At 46.2% G+C, this 23,707-nt stretch overlaps 2 protein-coding genes across 6 annotated transcripts in view; both read left to right on the top strand.

Annotated features, from left to right (window-relative positions):
* The window catches only part of TPST1 (tyrosylprotein sulfotransferase 1), a 120,957-nt gene extending 112,027 nt beyond the window's left edge, over window positions 1-8,930 (top strand). For 2 of the 4 annotated variants that reach the window (XM_089895835.1, XM_022588166.3), the window contains 3 exons: window positions 599-649; window positions 4,103-4,149; window positions 4,464-5,208. In XM_089895835.1, coding sequence (XP_089751961.1) covers window positions 599-649; window positions 4,103-4,148 — 97 coding nt within the window. In that variant the 3' untranslated portion in view covers window position 4,149; window positions 4,464-5,208. Of the gene's footprint in view, window positions 1-598; window positions 650-4,102; window positions 4,150-4,463; window positions 5,209-6,609 lie in introns of those variants that run through there. The other 2 variants (XM_089895834.1, XM_022588163.3) reach the window with 2 other exon arrangements.
* Window positions 8,931-15,643: 6,713 nt separating this feature from the next.
* Window positions 15,644-23,701, top strand: KCTD7 (potassium channel tetramerization domain containing 7). Of its 2 annotated transcripts, XM_089895830.1 has the most exons (5): window positions 15,749-16,034; window positions 18,455-18,624; window positions 21,760-21,938; window positions 22,374-22,745; window positions 23,488-23,701. In XM_089895830.1, the coding sequence occupies exons 1-5, from the start codon at window positions 15,891-15,893 to the stop codon at window positions 23,577-23,579; spliced, it is 957 nt and encodes a 318-aa protein (XP_089751956.1). In that variant the 5' UTR covers window positions 15,749-15,890; the 3' UTR covers window positions 23,580-23,701. The 2 variants fall into 2 exon arrangements, with proteins under 2 accessions (XP_022443862.2, XP_089751956.1); XM_022588154.3 differs by lacking the exon at window positions 23,488-23,701 and having other exon boundaries at window positions 15,644-16,034; window positions 22,374-22,750.
* Window positions 23,702-23,707: the final 6 nt, after the last annotated feature.

Raw genomic sequence — 23,707 nt, 5'->3', positions numbered from 1 at the left:
AAACTATTTCCTAATTATTGCTGCTATTAGAAACATACTTTTATATGTTGAAAAGAGTAAGTTTTTAATTATAAGATTTTATAAGGTTAAAAGTATATATCATTTTAAGAACCACCTAATATTCAAATTATTATGGGAATATTGGGTACATTAAGAAAAGTAAAGCTGAATTAAATCCAGAGTTGTAAGGTTGGAGATGTCAGAAGGAAATCAGGAGGAGCCTATTCCTAAATTATGTGAATTCTGTGTTGGTTGCTGGAGAGAGAAGGCTTGGGCTTGCTTTCTCTCTCAGCTAAAATGATTGTAACTTGGAATGTTAGGATGCTTTTCTTTCTTCTTCAGAGACTCTACGCCCTCTCCCAGCCAGCCCACAAGTTGGGAGCACCCAGGCAAAAGTAGAGCAAGTGGGGTCAGAGTGAATAGGGATTTCACTCAGTCCTCAACTCAGGCTGCTTCTGAACTGACGGGCTTCCCTCCCGTTCTAAAACTTGCCAAAAATGAAGCAGTGAACCCATCCACTATCAGTCCTTGCAAGCATCCCAAAGTGATGATGACAATACCTGTTTCCTTAAACTCATGCTTGGCTTTGTTTTTCCAGGTCTATAAAGGAGAATTTCAGCTACCTGAATTTCTTAAAGGAAAACCTCAGGTACTGTGTCTGCTTCCTCCTCTTGATATACAATAATAGATGGGCTCTTGCATTGAAGTAATCTTTTCAAAGAGATAATGCTATGTGCTGGTGGTAGAAAGACTGGCTTCTGCAGGGATATCAGCTCGGTGCTTTGTGACCACCTAGAGGGGTGGGATAGAGAGGGTGGGAGGGAGACGCCAGAGGGAGGAGATGTGGGGATATATGTATATGTATAGCTGATTCACTTTGTTATAAAGCAGAAGCTAACACACCATTGTAAAGCAATTATACTCCAATAAAGATGTTAAAAAACAGAAAAAAGAAAGAAAGACTGGCTTCTGGTAATTGTTGGTTTTAACAGTCTGTGTTAAACAGATTTGTTAAATTTAACAATTTAACACAGTCTGAATTTCAGCGGGCTCAGTGTCTTCCAAGAGTAGGGAAATACTTTATTGATAACTAAAATCTGATTGCTTGAGGTCGCCCACAAGCCACACAGTATTCCACATATAAGGAGCCTGCCTTGGTGAATCTGCTCCAGGCTTCTGATACCTAACTTGAAATAAGAATGTATAGCCACCCTTTGTTCTTATTACATATACATCCATGGCCTTTTCATTTTTCTCATTTGGAGCCTAGAAGACTTGTGAATACATTATACACACAGCCATTGACCCTCAACTGCTAAGTCCCCCAAGTTGGGAATGGATGGTATGAGTTTGAAGTTTATAACTTTTACTTTTTAGAAAATTAATTAAAACAGATCCAGAGTTCTCCTTGTAATGTCACACTGTCGCTTACTTGGATTCCAATATTGTTTCTTGAGTTGAAGAGAAATAGGTGACGTTACGGCCGACAGGCCTAGAGTAGCCCAGAGTGTCCTGCGTGAGCGCATCACCTGCCATTCCTATGCAGTAGTGGGAAGAAATCAATGACTACAGCCTGAGTCCAGCAGAAGACTTCCCTGTCCAGCATGGTGATAATACATGTTGCCTCCAGGCTGCTGCTATCAGTGATTAGCTTGTTAATAGGAAATGAAGACCCAGCACTGAACTCAGTTTCTAAAAGTGTTCCAGATCTGGGTTGTTGAGGGGAACCTCACAGATTGTGTGAAGTCGTGTTGCCTAAAGCAAGCCTAGAGTACCTGGGCTTCTCTGTAAGAGCAGCTGTGTCTCACACCAGGATTGAAGGCTCTGTCTTCTCAGATCCTTGTCTCATAACAACCATCAATAACTGATACATATTACTTGAGTATTTTAAACTACTTTCATGGTATATGCTTATTAACATATTTAATTTTAACCCATCCATTCATTCATTTATTTAAAAATGTCCACTGAATTACTTTTATGTGTGAGAAATTGAAATAAGGCCTCAAGAGTCAGAGGAAAAAAAAAGATCTTCTCAGAGGAACTCCTTATCTATCCAAAAGACTCTGATCAGCTTTTGCAGACAAAGGGGCACAGGGGCCCTGAGCCTTGGCTGGGCAAGATGTGCCAGAAACCTGGATGGATTCGTGAACAAGTTGTCACTCACTTACAGGCTATGGTAACTGGAGCCAGAGAATAATCCAAGAGGGAGAGTCTTGAAGAAATGTCAAATCCAAAGGCTGTTTTGCATAGCAAGTCTGAAGGAGTCAAGAAAGGGAATTTGAGACTAAAACTAAAGGGACACCCCTGCTTCACAGCATACATAAAAATCATTTCCAGGTTGGTTATAGGCCTAAATGTGAAAGGCAAAATAATAAAGTTTCTAGGAGGCAATAAAGGAGAATATCTTCATGACCTTAAGAGAGAGGGGTTTCTTAAGTGAGTTATAAAAAATACTGATCATTAATTTAATTTAATTAATTTATTTATTTAAACATCTTTATTGGAGTATAATTGCTTTACAATAGTGTGTTAGTTTCTGCTTTATAACAAAGTGAATCAGCTATACATATACATATATCCCCATTTCTCCTTCCTCTTGTGTCTCCACCCTCCCTATCCCACCCCTCTAGGTGGTCACAAAACACCGAGCTGATCTCCCTGTGTTATGCGGCTGCTTTCCACTAGCTATCTGTTTTACATTTGGTAGTGTATATATTAGTCCATGCCACTCTCTTACTTCGTCCCAGCTTACCCTTCCCCCTCCCCATGTCCTCAAGTCCATTCTCTACATCTGCATCATTATTCCTGTCCTGCCCCTAGGTTCTTCATAACCATTTTTTTTTTTTTAGATTCCATATGTATGTGTTAGCATACGGTATTTGTTTTTCTCTTTCTGACTTACTTCACTCTGTATGACAGACTCTAGGTCCATGCACCTCACTACAAATAACTCAATTTTGTTTCTTTTTATGGATCATTAATTTTAAAATGGATAATTTGGGCTACATTAAAATTGAGAACATTTACTTATTAGAAAGCATCATAAAGACAGTAAAAAAGGACACCTTAAGGGGGGGAAATTTTTGAAACAAAAGATTCATCAGTATAGAGAATTCCTACAAATAAATAAGGAAAAGGTAATAAAAAATTGGGCAAAAGACTTAACATAGGCACTTCAAGCCCCGCTCTGGTTAGTTTCATTTAATGTATCACACACATACTAGAAAAAAGCCTATAAAAGGCTTTTATTTAATGTCTAATACATGAGAAAACTGAAGCACACAGAACTCTCAGGATTACATTTAGCTAGAATTCTGACAAAACTCAGGAAAGTGCTATACTTAAGATTATAGTCTTGGGAATTCCCTGGCGTCCAGTGGTTAGGACTCTGCACTTCCACTGCCGGGGGCCCGGATTCGATCACTGGTGGGGGAACTAAGATCCCGCAAGCCACACGGTGTGGCCAAAAAATATATATATATAGTTTTGTTATAAAGGAAACAATTCAAGACCAACCAAATGAAGAGACACATAGGACAAGGTCTGGGAGAGTCTCAGACTCAGAGTTTCTGTGCCCATTCCCTGTGGAATCAGTGTACTTCTCCCTCAGAGCACATCAGCATGATCACCAACCAGGGCGCTCCACTGAACTTCGGCATCCAGAGTTTTTACTGAAGTCTAAGTACATAGGCATGATTGATTGACTCATTGGCATGGAATTGAACTCAATCCCCAGTCATAGTCCCCTTCCCAGAAGCTGGGCTGGCTCAGAGCCCCAACCCTCAAATCACAGGTTGGTCTTCCTGGTGACCAGCCCTCATCCTGAGTCATCTCATCTCTTAGCAGAAACTCAGGTATGATCTAAGGGGCTCATGAATAACAAAGACACTCCTGTTACCTGGAAAATTCCAAGGATTTAGAGTCTCCCTACCAGGAACGAGAGCCAAAGGCCAGTCATCTTCTTTATTATACAACAGTAGCAGACGGAATTCATTAGAAAGTCTCTGATCACAGCCTGCAAGCTACACCTGATATTTTGACAAGAGCAGTCACTTCTCATGCTAACCAACGTTAAAACATCTTTTGCTTCCTTCCACAGACTGAGCAAGTGGAATAACAGAGCCAGGAACCTCTTGCATACTTGAGGTGAGGTTGGGGACATTGCTGGGTCTTTGGGTTTCACTGCTCAGGCTCTTGGGAGGCAGCACAGCAGGTGGAGGGCACAGCCCTGGGGTCAGTTCACCTGCTTTGGAATCTCGGCTCTGTGTGCCATTGAGCAAGTTACTTAACTTCTCTGTGTCTTAGTTTCTGCATCTGTAAAATGAGGACGATGTTAATAAGAGAGTGGTAGAATTAACCATGATAATGTCTGCCAGAAGCCTGGCACATAGTAAGCACTCAAACAGTGTTAGTTATTATTTTCAGTATGAGGAGGGGTTTAAAATGATAAAATATTTTAGCTGAAAGAAACCTGAAGACCATCAACCTCAACCACCTGTTTACTGATAAGGAAACTGATCCTAGAGAGAGGATTTGTCAAGTTCACATCATAGGTCGGAAAAACCCAAGGCTAAAGAGCACCGTCTCCTGACATCCAGCCGGGGATTCTTTCACCACCCTGTGCTGCTTCCTCTGCATGCTGGATGTGCAGATGTTTTTGCGCTAATATGTTCGGGAGTTGCCTGGTTGGTTTTTCAACCTTGCTGTTGCATTATGCTGTCTTAATGTTTGTAACCTATGTTGTGTCATCGTAGTTAAAGGCTACAGTGTGGAGCAGGACTTATCAGCCCTTTCTATCTGAGTAATCATCAGGTGCATGTCCAGGGATACCAGCCAATTAGTGGCAAAGCTGGTTTCTGAACCTAGACCTCCTGACATGGCTGCTCAGACCTCACACCCCTATCCCACACTTTCTTAAGATTCTGTTTTGCTCTGAATATTTTGGTTATGCCTTAGATCATTTGGAACTTGAAAAGCTTTCTTTAAAATATGATTTTTCCTGGGAATTCCCTAGCAGCCAAGGAGTTAGGGCTCCGTGCTTCCACTACAGGGGGCAGGGTTTGATCCCTGGTCGAGGAAGTAAGGTTCCACAGCCGTGCAGTGTGGGGAAAAAAATTAAATAAAGTAAAATAAAATAAAATACTAAAATAAATAAAAAGAAAACCTATTATAAAAAAGTAAAAAATAAAATCTGTTTTTTTCTTATAGTTTTGTTTGCTGTTTTATTTTTATTTTATATAATAACCATGTATTGAGTGTGTACTCCATACCAGGTGTAAAATACCAAGCATCATATATATATATAGTATATATATGATATAGGATATATTATATGATATCTATAATAAATATATATATTATTCATATATATACATATATGAATGATTTCATTCAAGTTTCAAACCACTCTGGCAAGTAGGTGATATTATTCCTCTTCTACTGTTGAGAAAATTGAGATTGAATAATTTGATTTGAATAAGGGGTTCTTATGACTTGCTGTGTGCTAATAGATTATAGATAGAAAAGACACATGAATGCTGCTATGCCAAGTCAAAATCACGGATGGCAGTGAGTTAATATTCATAGGTTTTAGGAATTATGATTGCCTTTTTTGCTAAGAAGCAAATGCTAAATGTAGACTTCAACTCGATGAGCATACAGGTATAACAGCCGTTATCAGGCCTTGGATAATTTTGTTTATTCAAAAATACTTTCAAAAGTATAGATAGTGCTTCCCTGGTGGCGCAGTGGTTGAGAGTCCGCCTGCCGATGCAGGGGACGTGGGTTCATGCCCCGGTCCGGGAGGATCCCGCATGCCGCAGAGCGGCTGGGCACGTGGGCCATGGCTGCTGGGCCTGCGCGTCCGGAGCCTGTGCTCCGCGACGGGAGAGGCCACAGCAGTGAGAGGCCCACGTACGGGAAAAAAAAAAAAAAAGTATAGATAAATTCCCTCCTGGAAACATGCATACAGGGATTCATTACTGACCAGCTGTTTTACAAGACAGAATGCAGTGTCAGTGGACTCCAGCCTTGAGTGGCCTCCACAGCAGCATTTCATCCTTGTTTGCTTATCGAGGCTTGTAGGTGCCCACGTGCAATGAGAGAAGGACTCGGGAGAAGCCAGGAAGACATCAAAGCATCTCAAGACAAATCATAGTCTTTCTCTTGTCTTTTGGATCCCTTTGGCATATGAACGACAGTCACTGTGTTTCCTAAAGCTTCCTTTAAAGAATCTCAGTATCCACTTTTTCATACTGAGTCAGCATGTTCGACCCCTGGACGTTTGACGTCCCTGTCAGTGCCCCTGCAGTAGCTTCAGTTGCAGATGACAGTTGCAGTCATTTAGAAATGGGCAGGAACAGCCCTTGCTTTGGCTGCCATCCTTTTGTGTTGCACATCGAAGCCACTGGCAGGCATCTAAAAGCATCCCAGACTGAGGGAGAGTGTGCCTCTCTGGTAGTCCTGAGGCAGCTGTTCTCATAATGGTCCATCCCCCTACCTGTCTACCTGGCTTGTGCCAGGCCCACAGCTGGAAAGGAGGCGGTGTCATGCAGGGGAGAACAAACTGACTGCATACCTGTAACACATTCTGTTTGTTTGCCCTAGGGAAGACTGCTGCCTTTTCAGCAGCAGAGAAGTTTCTAGGACTGGCTGTTTCTAGGAATGGCTGTCCCCTGCTGAGATCAGTGGAGTATAGGTACCATGGCCCGAATCTCCTTCTCATTTGCCAGTCGCTTCCCACTGAGAGGGTGGGATGTCAGCACACATTCGGACCCTCCTGAGTGACCTGCTTCTTCCCGAGTACAGTGCTCTTGATTACGTGCACGGCCCTGTGGAGAAGGAGCCCAGAGAGGATGTGTGCTTTCTCTTAAAACTGCTCTGGTCCTCATCTTTTCTTACCAGATTCCAAACTTTGTTTTCAAGGGGAGGGTTTAAAGATGGGATTCTGTAAGCAAAATTGGGTAGTTTCATCTTGGAATAGGTTGTCTGTACATGTTCTAATGTTTTGTAGAACACTTGTACCTGTTTAAATGTATTGATGTGGATAATATTAAATATCTTAATTATTTAAATAATTCATTGTATTGTTTCTGAGAAGTTGAGGAATTACCACATACATTTACAACTTGATGACTTTTGTATTTTATTTTTCAAAATAAAAGCTTTAAATGTGAAGCACTGGTAGTTTACATGTTTTCATTACTGTGATTTCTGAGAAGCAATAAGACCTATCAGATAATTATCTGATAAACAGTTTCTTCAGTTGCTGTATTTTAGATATTCCCCTCTATACATCATAATTTCTTAGTGAAGTTTTTGCTATAATTTATTTCAGAGAGACCTGCTACCATCCTTTTGTCTCAGAATCCTGTTCTTCTCTTTCCTTCTCAATTCTCTGGTCTCCATAAATTCTAATTCCTCAGAAAGACTTTCCCTGATCCCCTTCCTGCCTGCCTTATTCACAATATCACCTTATCACACTTTACAGTTTTTAATGTTTCTTAACTTCTTAAATTGTCTATCTCTTATACTAGATGGTAAGTTCCTGGAAGACAGAGACTGTGTCTTTTCTTGTCCATTTTTGTACCCCTGACACCTAGCAGAATGTCTGGCACATTGTAAGAACCTAGTAAAATATTTAGTAAATGATTAATCCTCCCAGACAGAAACTTCTAACATATCATTTTCAGATGAAGAAACAGAGGCTCAGCCAGGTCAAGCCACGTACACAAGGCCCCTCAGCTACTGCCACAGTGGTGACCTGGTATCTAAGCCTGACTCTAGTATCCTTCTTTCCGCTCCACGCCCCTAGCCGTGTTCCCTTCAACTGAAAATTAATACTGCTGCCACATCAATCCTTTGTTCAGCACTGTGTCTTAAGTCACTCTTTTGTTCAAAAACCTTCTTTGATTCTCCGATGCCTCACACGTTACATGTAAACTGTTCTGTCTCTGCAATGTAGCCTCACCACCCCCTTGTGAACAGTACACCTCTTCCCTGTCTCCTTACACTCTGCTTTCTGCTTCTTCCAGATGCCCAGAAACCTAATCCCTCTCCCCTCTCCCTGGGAAATCCCAGCCCTGTTAAGGGCTCAGCTGTTGTAAGTCCCATTTCTTGTTACTGCTCTAGTTACTGCTCCAGCCTCCAGATAGCAATAAAATCAGCTTCAGCATAACATAATTTGTTCTTGGTTTTGGTTTTTTGCTTATTTCCTGTGTTAGTCTTATGTTACCAGCATTGTAGGGAGGAGGTCACATATCCCTCTAGAGCCTATCAGAATGGGAGGCGAGGACATTTCTAAACTATAACCCATCCTGACTCCAATACTCGCCCCTAGGTGAACATAAGAATTTTTATTCCCTACGCCTGCCCACCCCTGGAGACTCCACTGTCATGAGTGGGAATGTATTGGAATAGGAAAAGGGCAGAGAACCACCGCACAAAAACAGCTGACTCGGGAAAGAAGAAACCACTGCACAACTGGCCCGGAGAAGCAGATGCTGTGATATCTCCCTCCCTGTTGACATTCCCTCCTTCACAAAGCCTTCTTTCTGGTCTGAGCACATTTCTCTTGAGCCCTGCGAAGCAAAGCATTTCTGTTCCATGTGACACCTTAGAAGACCTGTAGGAAGATGACTATATTTGTGAGATGTTGTGATTTGATGGAATCAAATGGAATTCCTGCCAAACAAATGAAGGATGCCTGGAGTAAAATTTAAAAATTGGTAACTGGGGGACTTCCCTGGTGGTCCAGTGGTTAAGAATCCGCCTTCCAATGCAGGGGACGCAGGTTCGATCCCTGGTTGGGGAACTAAGATCCCACGTGCCGCGGGGCAACTAAACCCGCGCGCCACAACTACTGAGCCTGCCCAGTCTGGAGCCCACGTGCCGCAAGGAAGGGCCCACGCACTGCAGATCCCAAGTGCCGCAGCTAAGACCCAACGCAGCCAAAAATAAAATAAATAAATATTTTTTTAATTAAATAAAAATTGATAACGGAGTAAGGGACCAGGGTAGATGTGTTGCCTGTGAAGATCAGAGAGCTGCCCAGGGCCAGCACAGCCATGGCTGTAGCCAGCGGGTGAGCCTGTGGAGCCAGGGAGAGGCTGGCGTCCTCAGTGGCTGCAGGAGGAGGCTAGAGAGAGCATCATCCATGAAGAATCAGAGAATTTTTAAATGAGAGAAAAAAATCTTAGTAATCACTTAGCCACGTAATCCTTCTAGAAACGTTTATCAACAGCTTCTCATTGTCTAGATCCTGTGCCTGAGTTTACATGTTTAAACTCATTTAATTCTCAAAATCACCGTCTGAGGTAGGTACTGTCACTACCTGCATTTTATAGACATTGGCTTGGGAGGCAGTACCAGCTTTCTAGACCAGCTAGTAAGTGACGGGATCAGAATACAAATACAGGCAACCTGGCTCCAGAGCCTACACCCTTAACCACCATTCTACCTCTCAGTAATCATCTTTATACTAGAATAAAAACTTGTCATTAGCATTGGGTGACAACTATTTAAATACCTCCCTTATACTTAGTAATTTGCTAGGTATAATTGTTGTGCTAAGAAGTATAGGCAGATTGCTGCCCTTGGGAATTTATGGTCTTGGTGAAAATCAAGAAAAATGTACAGAAAACAATTATTTCAAGCTTATCTAACAAAACCTATAGTATTACCTACGACAACCTGGCTTAGTAGGTGATGGGTAAGTAATAGTCTAGGCAGGACTCCATTCAGTGTTGCCCCAAAATTTGTTTTTCTAGGGAGCTACTGATCCTGGGGGCTGTCTGAGCTTTTCTCTGGCAAGGTCAGTATTTTCAGCATTGAGTTCCCTTTCCTGATTGTTTGTCACTATCCAACAGTCTTCTGCAGGGAATTTAGGCCTTTGCATAAAGCAGAGCAGTCACTTTGTTATTCTGAGCAAAAGATCATTTTTATTCATTTTGGGTCTAAGTCCTAACAAAGCTCATCATTTGAGGGTTTTTTGGGGGGGTGAGGGTGATTCTGGCTAGACAGAAAAATAAATACTTTGATTCTCCCTTTGGAGTTTGCTGATTATCACTGAACATCCAAAATTGAATCATTCTTCACAATAAAACCACTATTTTTGTTGTTGTATACTGTAGAAATGGCTGTGGCCTTGCCCTGAGAAGGAAAGCCTTAAATGCCCTCTGTTGGTCAAACATGGAATAACTGCTGAACGTATGAAAAAGTGTTAAAAGTTACAAGAATTAGGGAAATATAATTAGGGAAATTAGGGAAATATATCACAAAGGTGTGCAAAGCTTTCTCTACAAAGATGTCCGTTGCAATGAAGTTTATAGAAACAAAAAACTGGAAAAAAACTTAACAAAAGGGGGGGGCTTAGTTAAATGAATTATGGTACATCCACGTAACAGAATACTCTTCAGCTAATACAATATTGTAGAAAAATATTTCATAACAGGAAAAATGTTCATGTTACATTAAGTGAAAATTTGAAATCACAAAGCTGTTTAGTGTGCTCCCACTTTTATGATTGAAAGGGTAGACCGAAAACTAGAGTCACTAAATTGATAGAAAACAGAAAGGACATGTGCCAGTGTCCCTTGTTATCTCTTCATGTTGGAGTTTTGGGGAATTCTTATTTTCTTTGTGCTCAACTCTGTTTTCTAGATTCGACATGAATTACTTTAAGTAAAAAAGTGAAAAACAATGAGAGTTTTTTAGAAAAGAGAAATCGAAATTGAACCGGCCTAATCTTAGAGATAAAATCGGGGGTCTAGAGTAGTGCTGTAACTTAGCCAAGCCTACCCATCTAGTGAGACTTAACGTGGACTTTCAGTTCATTTATTTTCTGGTAAGTCTCATTTAGCTACTTCTTTTGATGAAAAATTAGTAATGTTAATAATCTGAAGACTTGGCTATTGGTTGTTTTTCACAAATGAGTAAATGAGACTTGAATTAGAAATGAAGCTGTGCTGAGATCTATTGAAAGTCAACCCTCGACACAAAGGTTTGTTTAAAAAAAAACAAGAAGAAGAAGAAAAATTTTTAAAAAAACAAGAAATGAAGCTGAGTATTAGCTATTAGGACATTTAGATGGAGCACATTTGAAAAGATCACAATGCACTTAGAATTGATCTATTTCTCTTGTGTAGGGGTTGCTAAACTACAGCCATTGGGTCAAATCTGACCACACCATTTATGTCTTACAACATAATTTATGACATAACCTATGACATCACCTATGTCTTGTGTATGGCAGCTTTTCTTCAACAGCAGCAGAGTTGAGTAGAGACAAAGACTGTGGCCTGCTAAGCTAAAAATATTTACTCTCTGGCCCTTTACAGGGACTTCCCTGGCAGTTCAGTGGTTAAGACTCCACGCTTCCACTTGAGGGGTCATGGGTTCAATCCCCGGTTGGGGAACTAAGATCCCACATGCCACACAGCATGGCCTTAAAAAAAGAAAAAAAAAAAAAAAACGTTTTCAGACCCCTACTCTTATAGATTATTTTCATTCTATATTGCCTCAGGATATTTTAATGTTTCACCAAAGGACTCTTAGCTGGCAGTTCCAAACAAATGTCAGAACAAATATTAGCAGCTAGGAAGCCCCCAAATGGCAAGTTGTTTTTCTCTGATACTTTTTTACTGCCTCAGAGAAGCAGGCCACTCCCAGCCTCAAATCCAAGGCAGTGTCTAAGTGGGTGTGGGTACCCGAGGGAAGAAAGGCTGTGGAATGGTGGAGAGGCCCCAAGAGATGAGGACACTAAGAGATAGGGTACTTCTTGTCAGGGTACAGGGGATTATATTTCCAGCTAAATTATTTTTCCACTTGATGGAATCATATTGAATAATAGATATTTAAACTGTGAAGTGCTTAAACCTGAACTGATAGACCAGTGGAAATGCCACACAAATGGGCCATGGGGATGGGAGGGAAGATTGGGGATGTGGCTCCAAGATACTCACCCAGCCACCAGTGGGGTTTGACCATAATGCTTCCAGAGGTGACTGGAACAAGAGCTCCCTTAGAGACACAAGGGATGAGAGAGTAATAGGCAGCAGTTGGTAGGACAACTGTGGACGCTGAAACCACATAAATAAAACACTATTTTCATTGAATTCTGGATGTGAGTTATTTTTTTAAATTAATTTTTATTAGAGTATAGTTGATTTACAGTGTTGTGTTAGTTTGTGCTGTTGGATGTGAGTTATTTTTGCATCTATATTTTATGTTATTTGTTTTTATTATAATTAAGTAATAAATGAAAAACAACATCAAAAGCTTACCTATAAAGAGCTTGGGGTGAGAGCACTTTTGGGGCCCATATCATCTTGCACAGTGAAAACATCCATGGTTACCAGTGTGTACTCCAAACCAAAGAGCCCCCCCCCACAAATGTTCTGCTCTGAATAACACCCCTAGGACCTCTCACAACTTGAGGGGAGCCCCTTCCCACCAGCCCAGCATGATGGCATCCTGGAATTCCCTACCTCTATGATACCAGCAACAATCCATGCCCCTAATATACTAATAATACCAATAAAATACATGAGAAAAAAATCTACATGGAGAGGTAACTCTTTGAATGTGATCACAGCACAAATTTCTTTCATGTATTCATCTACTGAGTTGCTACTATATGCCAGGCATTGTGCTGGACCTTGGAGGTTGATTACAGAGAGTAATGAGACAGTAAAATGGATGCCCCACCCTGCTTTCTGACGCCCAGGAAGGCAAAGACCAACATGGGACATCTGCTACAGCCACAGCAAAAAGGAAACGTTTTTAACACTTCCATATCCAAACTTGTCCACCGAAAGAGCAAGAAGCCTGGCCTCCAACTCAGTGTTCACTTTCCCCCTCCAAATCTCAAGTGCAGGGATCTGCTTGGTGAAGTTAGGTCACCTGTGGAACCCAGGATACAAGGTACCATGAGACAAGCAGCTTTTAGATTTCAAGGTTCTAGCATTCAGTGAGGCACACTGGGGTGGTGGTGGGGACAGGGGCTCAGAAAAGAGATGTGAGAGGCAATCTGAACATCGGCCACATTTACCCCGTGCGCTGTGCGAAGAGAAGTCCAGGAGACAGAACAGCAGTGGTTAACGAATGGGGGTGTGTCAGAGGCTGGGGGAGAGCTGAGCTGGGTTGAGAGCAAGTGGGCCCTTAGCCAAGCTTCCGTGCCTTGGGAAGCTGCTGGCAAACAACCTCCTCCTCAAGGCTGGGAGAGAAAGGAAAGGCGAGTCCTCCAACTGGAAGGAAAAGAAGATGGATGCTTTTGTTACCGTTTTCATTTCCTTTATTGTTGAATAAATTAGAATCGGAGAAAAAATTCAGTAGCTGAATCAGCACTTTGTTAATCTGTTGCCATTCAAAAGGTTTTTTCTTTGGTGAGGCATGGAGAACAGAATCCAATTGACTAATCTCAGGACTCCATGCCTGTAGGACTCTTTTTTTGGTTGACTCCTGGAGGAAAAGTAATCCCAGGGCTATAAGTGCTCGTGTTCTGAGAGCAGCCCACACCTCTGCGCGGCCATGTGCTACCCATCCCCACCCCCACCCCACCCCCCACCCCCCCCCCCGCCGAGGCTCACTGACCCTTCCCTACAGCCCTCAAGCGAACTGGCCTGGAAGTCATTTCACTGCAGGGTGGGGATGGCCACTGCCAGCAAACTGCCCTGCTTTCCCAGAACGCCTGCTCCAACCCCTGCCTACTCAGTCAGCAAGTCCTCATTCCAGGCGGCTGCCCTTGGACTTCTCCCCACCGTGTAAACAGAACCAACTGGGAAACTATATTCCTGAAGGAAATCCTCAGCCGTAGAGGAAGATGAAAACTCCAACACATTCAGTAACGTAACCGTGATTGCACATGGATTTTCCTACCTCCTGAGCCTCTGGGGCTCCTGTCCCATTCTCTTTATACAGCCTCGCTTTAAGGTGTAGGATATCACTCTGATAGACCTTAGCTCTCTGGTTTCCTCATATGGATTCCTAGAGGAGGAGGGGTCATCTGGCAGAGTGGGTAAATGGAAGGAAGCTGGTCCAGGTAACTCCTTGTTGCGTTACTTAATGAACCAACCCAGAATCTACTCAGACTTCTTGTTATGTAAGATAATAAAATTCTCCTATTATTAAAGCCACTTTTGATTGCAGTTTCTATTACAGCTGAAACATCCAAAGGATGGAAAGAGGAAATTTTGTTATAGATATTGTTGAGAAAGGCTGGAGCAGGTAGTGATAGCTAAGAGATGGCCTCAGGGGGCCTTCTTTAGGGCAGTGCCATTCAAAATGTGATTCAAGGACTTGCAGCATCGGAATTACCTAGAGTGGGACTTCCCTGGTGGTGCAGTGGATAAGACTCCGTGCTCCCAATGCAGGGAGCCCAGGTTGGATACCCAGTCAGGGAACTAGATTCCACACGCATGCCGCAACTAAGAGTTTGCATGCTACAACTAAGGCGCCCGCCTGCCGCAACTAAGGGGCCCACGTGCTGCAACTAAGACCTGGCTCAACCAAATAAATAAATATTAAAAAAAAATTACCTGGGAGTTTGTTAGGAATGCAAATTCAAGGGCTTCATCCCAGATGGACTAAATCAGATTCTCTGGAGGTAGGGCTGGGAATCTGTATTTTAACAAGTTCTCCCTCCAGTGCTTTTGATGCAAGTATATTTGGAGAAAACACTGACCTAGGAGACTCCTAACAGCTGGGAGTGTGATTGGTCCAAAGAGGAAGTGCTGTGGCTCTTGCTCACGGCTGACCTCCCTGAAGCTGTTCTAATCTTCTAGGACTCAGTTTCCTTTTCTGTCACAACAATGTGAGATTCAAATGAGGAACTGGGTGTAAAAATGGTTTGAAGAGCTAAAACCTTGGCCCCCTAGGAGAGTCTCTGAGCTGACCCTGTCATGCCAGGGGACACAGCATCCAAGGCTGCTGACAGATGTGTTGGACCAGGCTGGACTCTGCCTCAGCAGCCTGTGAGCTTCTTTGGACAGGGCCTGTTTCCATCTGTGTCTCCAGGTGCCCAGCGGAAGAACTGACACATAGAGGGTGGAGAGTCACTGTCATCCTTAATTGAACTCAACTGCCCCTATTTTGAGTTTCCTTTTTCGGACTGCTGCTTGAGTCAATCAGGAAAGACTGGAGACCCAGGTTTTACCCTTGTGGTTAGAGGAGAGCCAGCCCCTGTCGCAGTGCTGCCCTTCCTCTCCTACAACCTCAGTGACCTCAGCCGTCCTCGCTCACAATCCTCCAGGAAAGGATGCTCAGGCTCTCCATTGAGGTGACCTGGTCCTCCCAGATTTCCCTGGCCTTCGACGCCCAGGGATGCACAGGACCCGTTGCCCTGGAAACGTACGAACGATTAAGTCACTAGCCCTCTCTCGTCTCAGGTTTCTAGGTGTTGACCTGGACGCGGGAGCCACTCCCCAAGCCTATAAGAAGGCCTGGCTTAGAGGTGGGGGCCTCGCGCGCACCCAGCGCACCGAGCCAGTGTTAGCTGGCTGGAGAGGGCGCGCCTGCTGGCCAGAGGGCCAATCAGAGCAGGGCAGGCCAGCCGGTCCGGCTCCGGTGGCCACTTAGACGCTGGCTGAAAGCGCTGCCTGCTCTGCGATTGGGCGAGCTTCCTGCCAATCAGGGGAGGAAGCCAGCGGGGGTTCGGCCAATAACGGGAGGCGACCGGGTCAGGCCGGTCGCCCTGCGGTCGTCAGGGTGGTCGGCGAGCCCGTCGGCGCTGAGGGAGCGACGGCCCTCCGGCCCGCGCGCGCTGCGCTCTCCGCCCCTCCGGCCCCGCCCGTCGGCCGCGCCGCGTCATGCCAGGCGCTGCTGGGTGCTAGTACCCGGGCCGCCGCCCTCCCGCCCGCCTGAAGCCGCGCCCACTGCCCAGAGCCAGAGGGATGGTGGTAGTCACGGGGCGGGAGCCAGACAGCCGTCGCCCGGACGGTGCCATGTCCAGCTCCGACGCCGAAGACGACTTTCTGGAGCCGGCCACCCCGACAGCCACGCAGGCGGGGCACGCACTGCCTCTCCTGCCGCAGGAGGTACCTGGACCGAGGGCGTGCGGGGGTGCGGGAAGGGGCGCGGGGGGAGGAGCCGGTGCCAGGCAGAGCTGACCTTGGGATGTGAGCAACGCTGCAGCGCTGAGGCAGGGGTGGGGGTCGGGCCGAGGGCGGCGCCAGAGGAGCCGTGCTCCCCTGCCCACCCCGCTCCCACCCACCACCCTACCCCCCCCCCAAATGCACCAGGTGTGTCTTCCCTGCCCCAGGCGGCACCTGGCCCTCCCATCCCCCTCCTTCCAGGATTCACTGCCTGCAGGGTTGGTACTCCCATCCCTATGTCCCACCTTACCTACTGGAGGAGGGAGGGTAGGCCGGGGGAAGGGGCCCTTGGAGCCCCAAGAGATGATAGTGTCTCCTAGAGAATCCAAGAGGAGGCCTCAGTGGTTGCCCAAACCCAGTCTCCGGCTGCCCAGAGAGTGGGGTTACGGGCTGTGTGCAGATAAGAAGCAGGCCAGTTAATAGATGTGGCCTCACTCACCTGACACCTCCATGGCTTTCCCTCCTAGCTGCTGTGCTGTGATGCACTGGTCTTACTTAAGGCATGTGACACCGTCACACGAACACCTGAAATGACCCTCAAGAGAAGGGAAAGGAGGGAAGGTGGGGCTCTGCTGGGCAGTGAAGACAGAGGCTAGGAGGTAGGGGCTAAGGTAGTGGCAGACATGACCTGTGGAGTCCTAGGTGAAGAGACTGAGACCCAGAGGGGCACGATGGGGCTGGGTGAGGCTCTCTGGAAACTGTAGTGTCCTCTTTGGTTACGAACCAGTACTCTAAACATCGTGGGGCAGTTGTGAAAATGGGCAAATCTCCAGAAGGACTCTTTGTAATTGGAAAAAAAAAAAAAAAAAAAAAGAAGGGAACCGTTGGAGACCCAGGGTGCCATTTTTTGTGCACTGTCACTGGTGAGACGGTGTGGCTTGAGGAAAAAAGCACAGGACCCAGAGACCATAGGCCAGCACTCCAGTGCCAGCTCTTTCACAAATTACATGGCTCCATGTGAGTAATGTAAACTATTATTATCTCCAAATAATATTGGGGTCCTTGGTATGCACATAAAATAGTTTTAGAGGAGCTAGCTATAGAATAAGCAGAAGGCATTTCCTGTCCTCTGGGTGCAGAAGAGTAACAGTACCTACATTCACAGAACTGTAAGTGCCCGTCCATTTCATTCATCCATTCATTCAGTGCATATTTGGGGCTTTACTATGAGCCAGGCACTGCACAAGACACTGGGCAACTTTGATGTAATGTATTTGTATCCTACTTTATTTCACAAAGAATTTGAAAGTTGGGAAAAAGGACTGTCTAGATAAATACACATAGACTTTCACAGAGCCAGAGAGATGTCGTAATATTGAAAAGTATGCACTGGGATAAAATTCTAGTTAATCTGGAGGAGGTTTGTGGGAAAATTAGGGAGAACTGGCCTCATTTCTTTCAAAACCACAAACAGTGAAAGAGATTTAAAAAAATAAATAAAGGTCCTGAGCATTTTAGGGAGACCCTAGAGCTTCTCAGGGCAAATGTAGGTACCATCATTCCCTGCCCTTGCCTCCAGAACTGTAGCTGGACTGGGCACTAATCTCCCTGCACAGATTAAGGAGAGAAGTGGAGAGGTACAGAGGATGAGGAGTGGATGCCTGGCATTATTCAACAAACATCTGTGGGCCCTGCTCTGGGTGTCCTCAGGATAGGTGAACAAGATGCTGTTCCTGCCCTCGGGAAACTTGGGCAATAATAACGACCGATAGCACAAAGCTCCCGTTGTGCAGAGCTCTGTTATACAGGAGAACGTGGCTACAGTGAAGGCACAATGGCGGGAGTGTTCAGTGGACCCTGTCTTGGGGCAGGCAAAGGACAACAGAGCAGAAATGCTCACGGAGTAGGGGACCTTGAATAGAAGCTCTCAGAATGAGTGGATGCTGCTAACCGATATGGCTCCTTGGTGTGAATTAGCAAAAGGGTGTACAGCTGGGCTGGCAGACCCCGCTCACGCAGGTGCCCCTGTGCAGTGAACAGCGCACACTGCCAGATGGGGCCATTGCATTTGCTGGATGGACAGAGAGAGGGAGGGTGGCAGGAGCGCTGGGGACGGAGAAGACAGCATGAGCAAGGGCACAAAGGTGGGGAGTTCAGGAAGTGGAAGGAGGACAGTAAAGGCTTTGAACTCTAGAGCAGAGATTGTAGGACTGCGGTGCAGAGACCTGATTTAAGAGCTGTGGGAGGATGGGGAGGACTTGGTAATTGATGAATGCAGGGAAAGGGAGGGGAGAGAAGCGGTCAGAAAGATGCCTGGGTTTGGGCCTTGGGTAGCGCTCATCAGACCCAGGAAGGCGGCAGACGGGGCAGCCCCGGCTTGCCTCCCCACCGTGGGACTAAAAGTGCCGGTGATTCCTCCCCAGTTCCCTGAGGTTGTCCCCCTTAACATCGGAGGGGCTCACTTCACCACACGCCTGTCCACCTTGCGGCGCTACGAGGACACCATGCTGGCGGCCATGTTCAGCGGGCGGCACTACATCCCCACGGATGCCGAGGGCCGCTACTTCATTGATCGGGACGGTGCGCACTTCGGGTACGTTCCTCCCTCTGCCATCAACTGCAGGGTCCTAGCAAGTGAGCAGCCCGGGCTTGGGCATGGGACTTTGATGTCTTCCATAACACCTAGAAGAGGAGATAACCTGCTGGTGGAATTTAATAAATGTGCATATTGCATTGGATCAGAATTCTTAGTTTCTTTCCCAGAGGAGGCAAGGACAGCCGGAGAAATCCCAGGTGACACACATTGGCTGGATGTGATGAAACTGATTCTCTGCTATGCAAATTAAGACTGGGAAGTTGTCATCCCTGTGGAATAGGTGTGACCGCACCGAGAGGCAGGGGAGTTCCAACACAGCTTCTGGGAGAAGACCATCAGATCCAGATTCTGGGGCTCGGCATCGCTGTTAGGGAGAAACATGGGGTGTGGCAGTGGCTCCCAAAATTCTTTCAATAGTTTGAAACAAATAAATAGGACAAAAAAAGGTGAGGGAAGGGCCAACATAGGGTTGCCATCCTGTAATTTTGCCAAGTCTTTAAAAAGAAAAACACCTTCAGGGACTTCCCTGGCGGTTCAGTGGTTAACACTCCATGCTTCCACTGCAGAGGGCACAGGTTCAATTCCTGGTGGGGGAACTAAGATCCTGTGTACCGCACCGTGCAGCCAAAAAAAAACCCCCCCAAAACGAAACAACAACAGCAAAAACACACAAAAAACCCCACTTTCAATTGTTACTGTCATTTTAACAGTAAAACATGGAACAACACAATCTCAAAAAAAGATAGCCCTTCCCAAGAGAGGACTTCTGAAAACCTTACAGATAAACAATTTAAAGACTTTATGTTTTGGTTTCCTTGTTTGTGAAATGAGAAGTAATTATAGCTGCCTTGCAGGCCTGTCATGTGGATTAAATAAAGAGGCTTGGTGTGACCCCTGGCCAGGTCCTTTCAGAGTATGTGGCTGAAACTCTTTGCCCCATCCGTCTAACTTTGGAGATGACTGGAGAACTAACATGGCCTTTGACCTTGAACAAAAGGAGACCCTCCAACCACTACGTCTCTGTGCCGGCCTCCAAGTAGGATTCCCCACACTGGGAGAAGGGTCATTTTCATCCTCAGAAAGGAGCCTCGTCAAATAATTTGCTCTGAAGCATCTGGGTTTCCCCATTGGGCGGTCAGCTGCCTCCAGTGCTGAGAAAACAAAGTGTCACATCGCTCTGCAGAGCTATAAAAAGATTTTTGTTTGCAGGCTGTTTGGGAGAGGAAAGTGCTCGGCCCGCTGGCAGCTCCCACAGCACTCTTCGCTGGGCCTTGCCCGGGGTTATGTTTTTCAGGACTCACCAAGATTTGCTTACGATCCTAGAGGACTGATTTTCGAAGGAGTGACGGGGAGGGGGAACCCGGTTTGGGCCTAGGCTGATGCGCCCATACCCAGGTGGCCACAGCTGGAGAGTGGCAGGGCCAGGCAAGGGCATGGCAGCAAGCGGGATGTTGTGGTGTTTATCCTCAGGCTGCTGGACTCCAGTGGCCTAAGATTCATCAGCAGCCTATGGAGCTGTGGAAAGATTCAGATAAAATAAAATAGGGTTTAGGGCGTTTCTCTGCGGGTGAGCTCACGTAGCCCCAGCAGCCACCATGGAGGCTGCCTGAGCCTCCACCTGGGGCACTTTCCCGTTGTGATCAGTGCACAGCGGCTTGGACTGGAGTCTGGACCACTGTGGGTGTGGATTTGGAGTCACCCGTGTCTGCATCTGGCCTCTGGCTAGCTGTGGCTCCTTTAGCAAGGGTGTTCCTTAAGCTCTCTGAGCCCCACTTTTTCCTCATTTATAAAACGGACGTAAGAAAGCACTTACCCCATGTCGTTGGAAGGATTAAATGGGATAACTCCTGAATAGTGACTGACACAGATTAGTACTTGGTGAGTGTTGGCTGGTGTTGCTTCATGGTCATAGACTCACTATTGAGGTAACAGCTTGGTCTTGGGGTTTACTGATACACCCTCACAGAAAAGCCCTTCCCACGTCTACCAGTGATGGGTCTGATTACTTTCAGCCCTAAAGAATCTGAAGAGAGAATTAAAAGAACTGAATTGTTATTTTAAGAAGGTGCAGTATGTGATTTTTTGTTCACTCCTGAAGCCAGTTTATTCAGGTGTCAGGGTTAGGCATTCCTCTTCTCCGTATAGCTACAGAATGATACTGATGGCAAGGATCTGTGGGGAGTGCAGAACCCTTCCACGTGGCTGGTGGGAATAAAATGCTACAACCACTTTGTCAAACAGGCACTTATGACCGAACAATTCTCCTCCTGATGTTTACCCAAGAGGAATCGGTGCCTGAGTCCACAAGAAGTTTACAGGGAATGTTTGTCACAGCTTTACTCTTATGAGACCCCAACTGGAAACAATTCAAATGTCCATCAACGGGAGAATGGGTAAATAGTTTATAGTGTATTCATACAACGGTATGCTACTTAGCGATAAAAGGAAGGAAACTTCTGCTACACATGATGACATAGGGAATCAATCTCAAAGACACTAGGTTGAGGGGAAGAAGCCAGGCACCAAAAACATACTGTGTGATTCCACTTACATGCATTTCAAGAAGAGGCAAAACTAATCTTTGTTGATAGAAGTTAGAGTGATTGTCTCTGTAGTGATTGGCTGGGAAGAGGCACAGGGAAACTTTAATTAGATGGACATGTTCTATATCTTGATGTATGTGGTGGTTGTGTGGGTATATTCATACGTGCAAAAGTAATTGACCTGTACAATTAAGATGTGTACCTTTATTGGCTATTATCTGTATACCTCAATTCAAAATATAATTAAGGGGCTAGATATCATATCTTCCCATTTTTCCTATATATACTTAATAATTATAATAATAATGATACAATAACAACTACTAACACTTAGTGAGGGCTTGCTCTGTGCCAGGTATTTTCTAAGCACTTTTTATGTATTAACTTATTTAATCCCCTCATAACATTATGGGGTAGTTTTCTTATTTTCCCCCATTTTACAGAGGAGAAAGGGCACAGAGAGGTTAAGTTCACTTACCCAAGGTTACACAGCTGGCCATCTGGGTCCAGATCCTGTGCTCTAACCACTGGGTGGCACTGTCCGGATCCATTAACTCCTTCTCACCAACCCTCTTTCCTTCCTGCTCAGAGATGTGCTGAATTTCCTGCGCTCGGGGGACCTGCCACCTCGGGAGCGCGTGCGGGCCGTGTACAAAGAGGCCCAGTACTATGCCATCGGGCCTCTCCTGGAGCAGCTGGAGAACATGCAGCCACTGAAGGGGGAGAAAGTGCGCCAAGCGTTTCTGGGACTCATGCCCTATTACAAAGGTGAGGGGTTCACTGTGCGGGGCAGTCGGGGTGTGAGGAGGGAGGGTAGTGAGGCATCTGTCAGTGCTGAGGTCTCCACCAGAACAAGTGGGTCATGGCTCACCAAGACACCTGTCCTACTCAAGATGGGAGAGGATCCTGCTTCCCTTCCTGCTGCCCTCCCAGTCCCGCAGGAAGATTCAGATGAAATAGGGACCACCTTGCCTGCAACGTCATCAAATCGCATTTCAGAAGGGTGGTACTCATCCCATCCCCTTTGTTTCCTTTTGCCCTGCAGAACCACGATTCCTGTTTAAGTTTGTGCCCTTTATGGGCCCAGAGTCCCTTCCCCAGGGATCTGTCTCTTCCCTCTTGGGTCCACCATCACTGGGGCTCTGTGCCCCGCCCCCCTCCCCACCCCCGTCCCACTGATGGGTGACATGTTCACCCCCGCAGACCATTTGGAGCGGATCGTGGAGATTGCCCGGCTGCGCGCCGTCCAGCGGAAGGCCCGCTTTGCCAAGCTCAAGGTCTGTGTCTTCAAGGAGGAGATGCCCATCACCCCCTACGAGTGTCCGCTTCTCAGCTCCCTGCGCTTCGAACGGAGCGAGAGTGACGGACAGCTCTTTGAGCACCACTGCGAAGTGGATGTGTCTTTCGGGCCCTGGGAGGCCGTGGCTGACGTTTATGACCTGCTGCACTGCCTGGTCACCGACCTCTCGGCCCAGGGCCTCACCGTGGACCACCAGTGCATCGGGGTGTGTGACAAGCACCTCATCAACCACTACTACTGCAAGCGCCCCATCTATGAGTTCAAGATCACATGGTGGTGAGTAGCCCTGGCAGGGAGCAGAGTCCTGTCAGGGAGGGTGTCCGTTCCCCTTGGCAGCTCTGGGAGCAAGGTCCCTGGAAGGGCTGCTGGCTGCCCCAGAACCTGCTGAGGTGAGGACGGGTCCTGAGGCACAACTCCAGGCGGACGGAGGTGCAGCCCCAGTCTCCTTGGCTGTACCTTGGGGCCAGGTTCAGGGCTGGTGGCCCACGAGGACTTGGTGCCTGCGCTCACCTGGCCTTTCCTCGAGGCACGGCAGTCTCTGCCTGAGGCTTATGGGGTCCGGCTAGCGAGGGCTTGACCAGGAAGTCCAGAGAGGTTTTGTCACTTTCTTGACCTTGCAAGAGAGTTTCTGCCCTTTTTAGAGCCACGTTACCAAACTCACGTAGGCATAACTACTCCTCCATCCTGTTCAAGAGTCCCTTCCTTGTGCTCAGTGTATCAGTATGAATGTGGAACATGATGGGGGATTTACCCAAGGAGCCACCTAGAGCCCCTGGCTGAAGAAGGAACATTTTCTCTCCCTCTTCCCTCAACAGTAGCCCCACGCTTTGTTTTAGGATGTGGACTCTTTTCCTCCCAAAACATATTCTTCACCACCTTTTGGAGATGTAACCATAGTTGCCAAAGCCATGCACCAGGTTGGCCTTAGAAAAGCACAATGTTTACAGCCCTGCCTCAGGGCCTTGGCTTCTCCTACCTTCCACTAACCTTCCTTGCTTGAAGGGTTATCTTCTCATGGGGCTGGAATGCACATTTCAGGGACTCCTTTTGAAGATTCCCTAAGTCAAGCAGGCAAGATGCCTAGTTGTTGTGTTATCTTTGAGATGTAACATCCTTTCTAGAGGCTCAGAATACATCCTTGACTGCTATTCCATGTTAGGATCCAATTTGTGGTGAACCTCCTTGGATGGGAACCCCTGTTGCTTTTTCCTGCCAACGTTCTCCTTCTCGGAGATTG

Source organism: Delphinapterus leucas, chromosome 15 (genome assembly GCF_059928025.1).
Source record: "Delphinapterus leucas isolate spDelLeu-1000000601 "Yukka" chromosome 15, BTC_Dleu_Yukka2, whole genome shotgun sequence".
Lineage (NCBI taxonomy): Eukaryota > Metazoa > Chordata > Mammalia > Artiodactyla > Monodontidae > Delphinapterus > Delphinapterus leucas.
Note: the sequence above shows the minus strand (reverse complement) of the source record. Positions and strands in the feature narration are given on the sequence as shown.

Coding starts and splice junctions, on each gene's coding strand:
- KCTD7 (XM_089895830.1), top strand. CDS start 15,891: ATGGTGGTAGTCACGGGGCGGGAGCCAGACAGCCGTCGCCCGGACGGT. Junction 16,035..18,454: donor TGCCTCTCCTGCCGCAGGAG/GTACCTGGACCG, acceptor ATTCCTCCCCAG/TTCCCTGAGGTTGTCCCCCT. Junction 18,625..21,759: donor CGGGACGGTGCGCACTTCGG/GTACGTTCCTCC, acceptor CTTCCTGCTCAG/AGATGTGCTGAATTTCCTGC.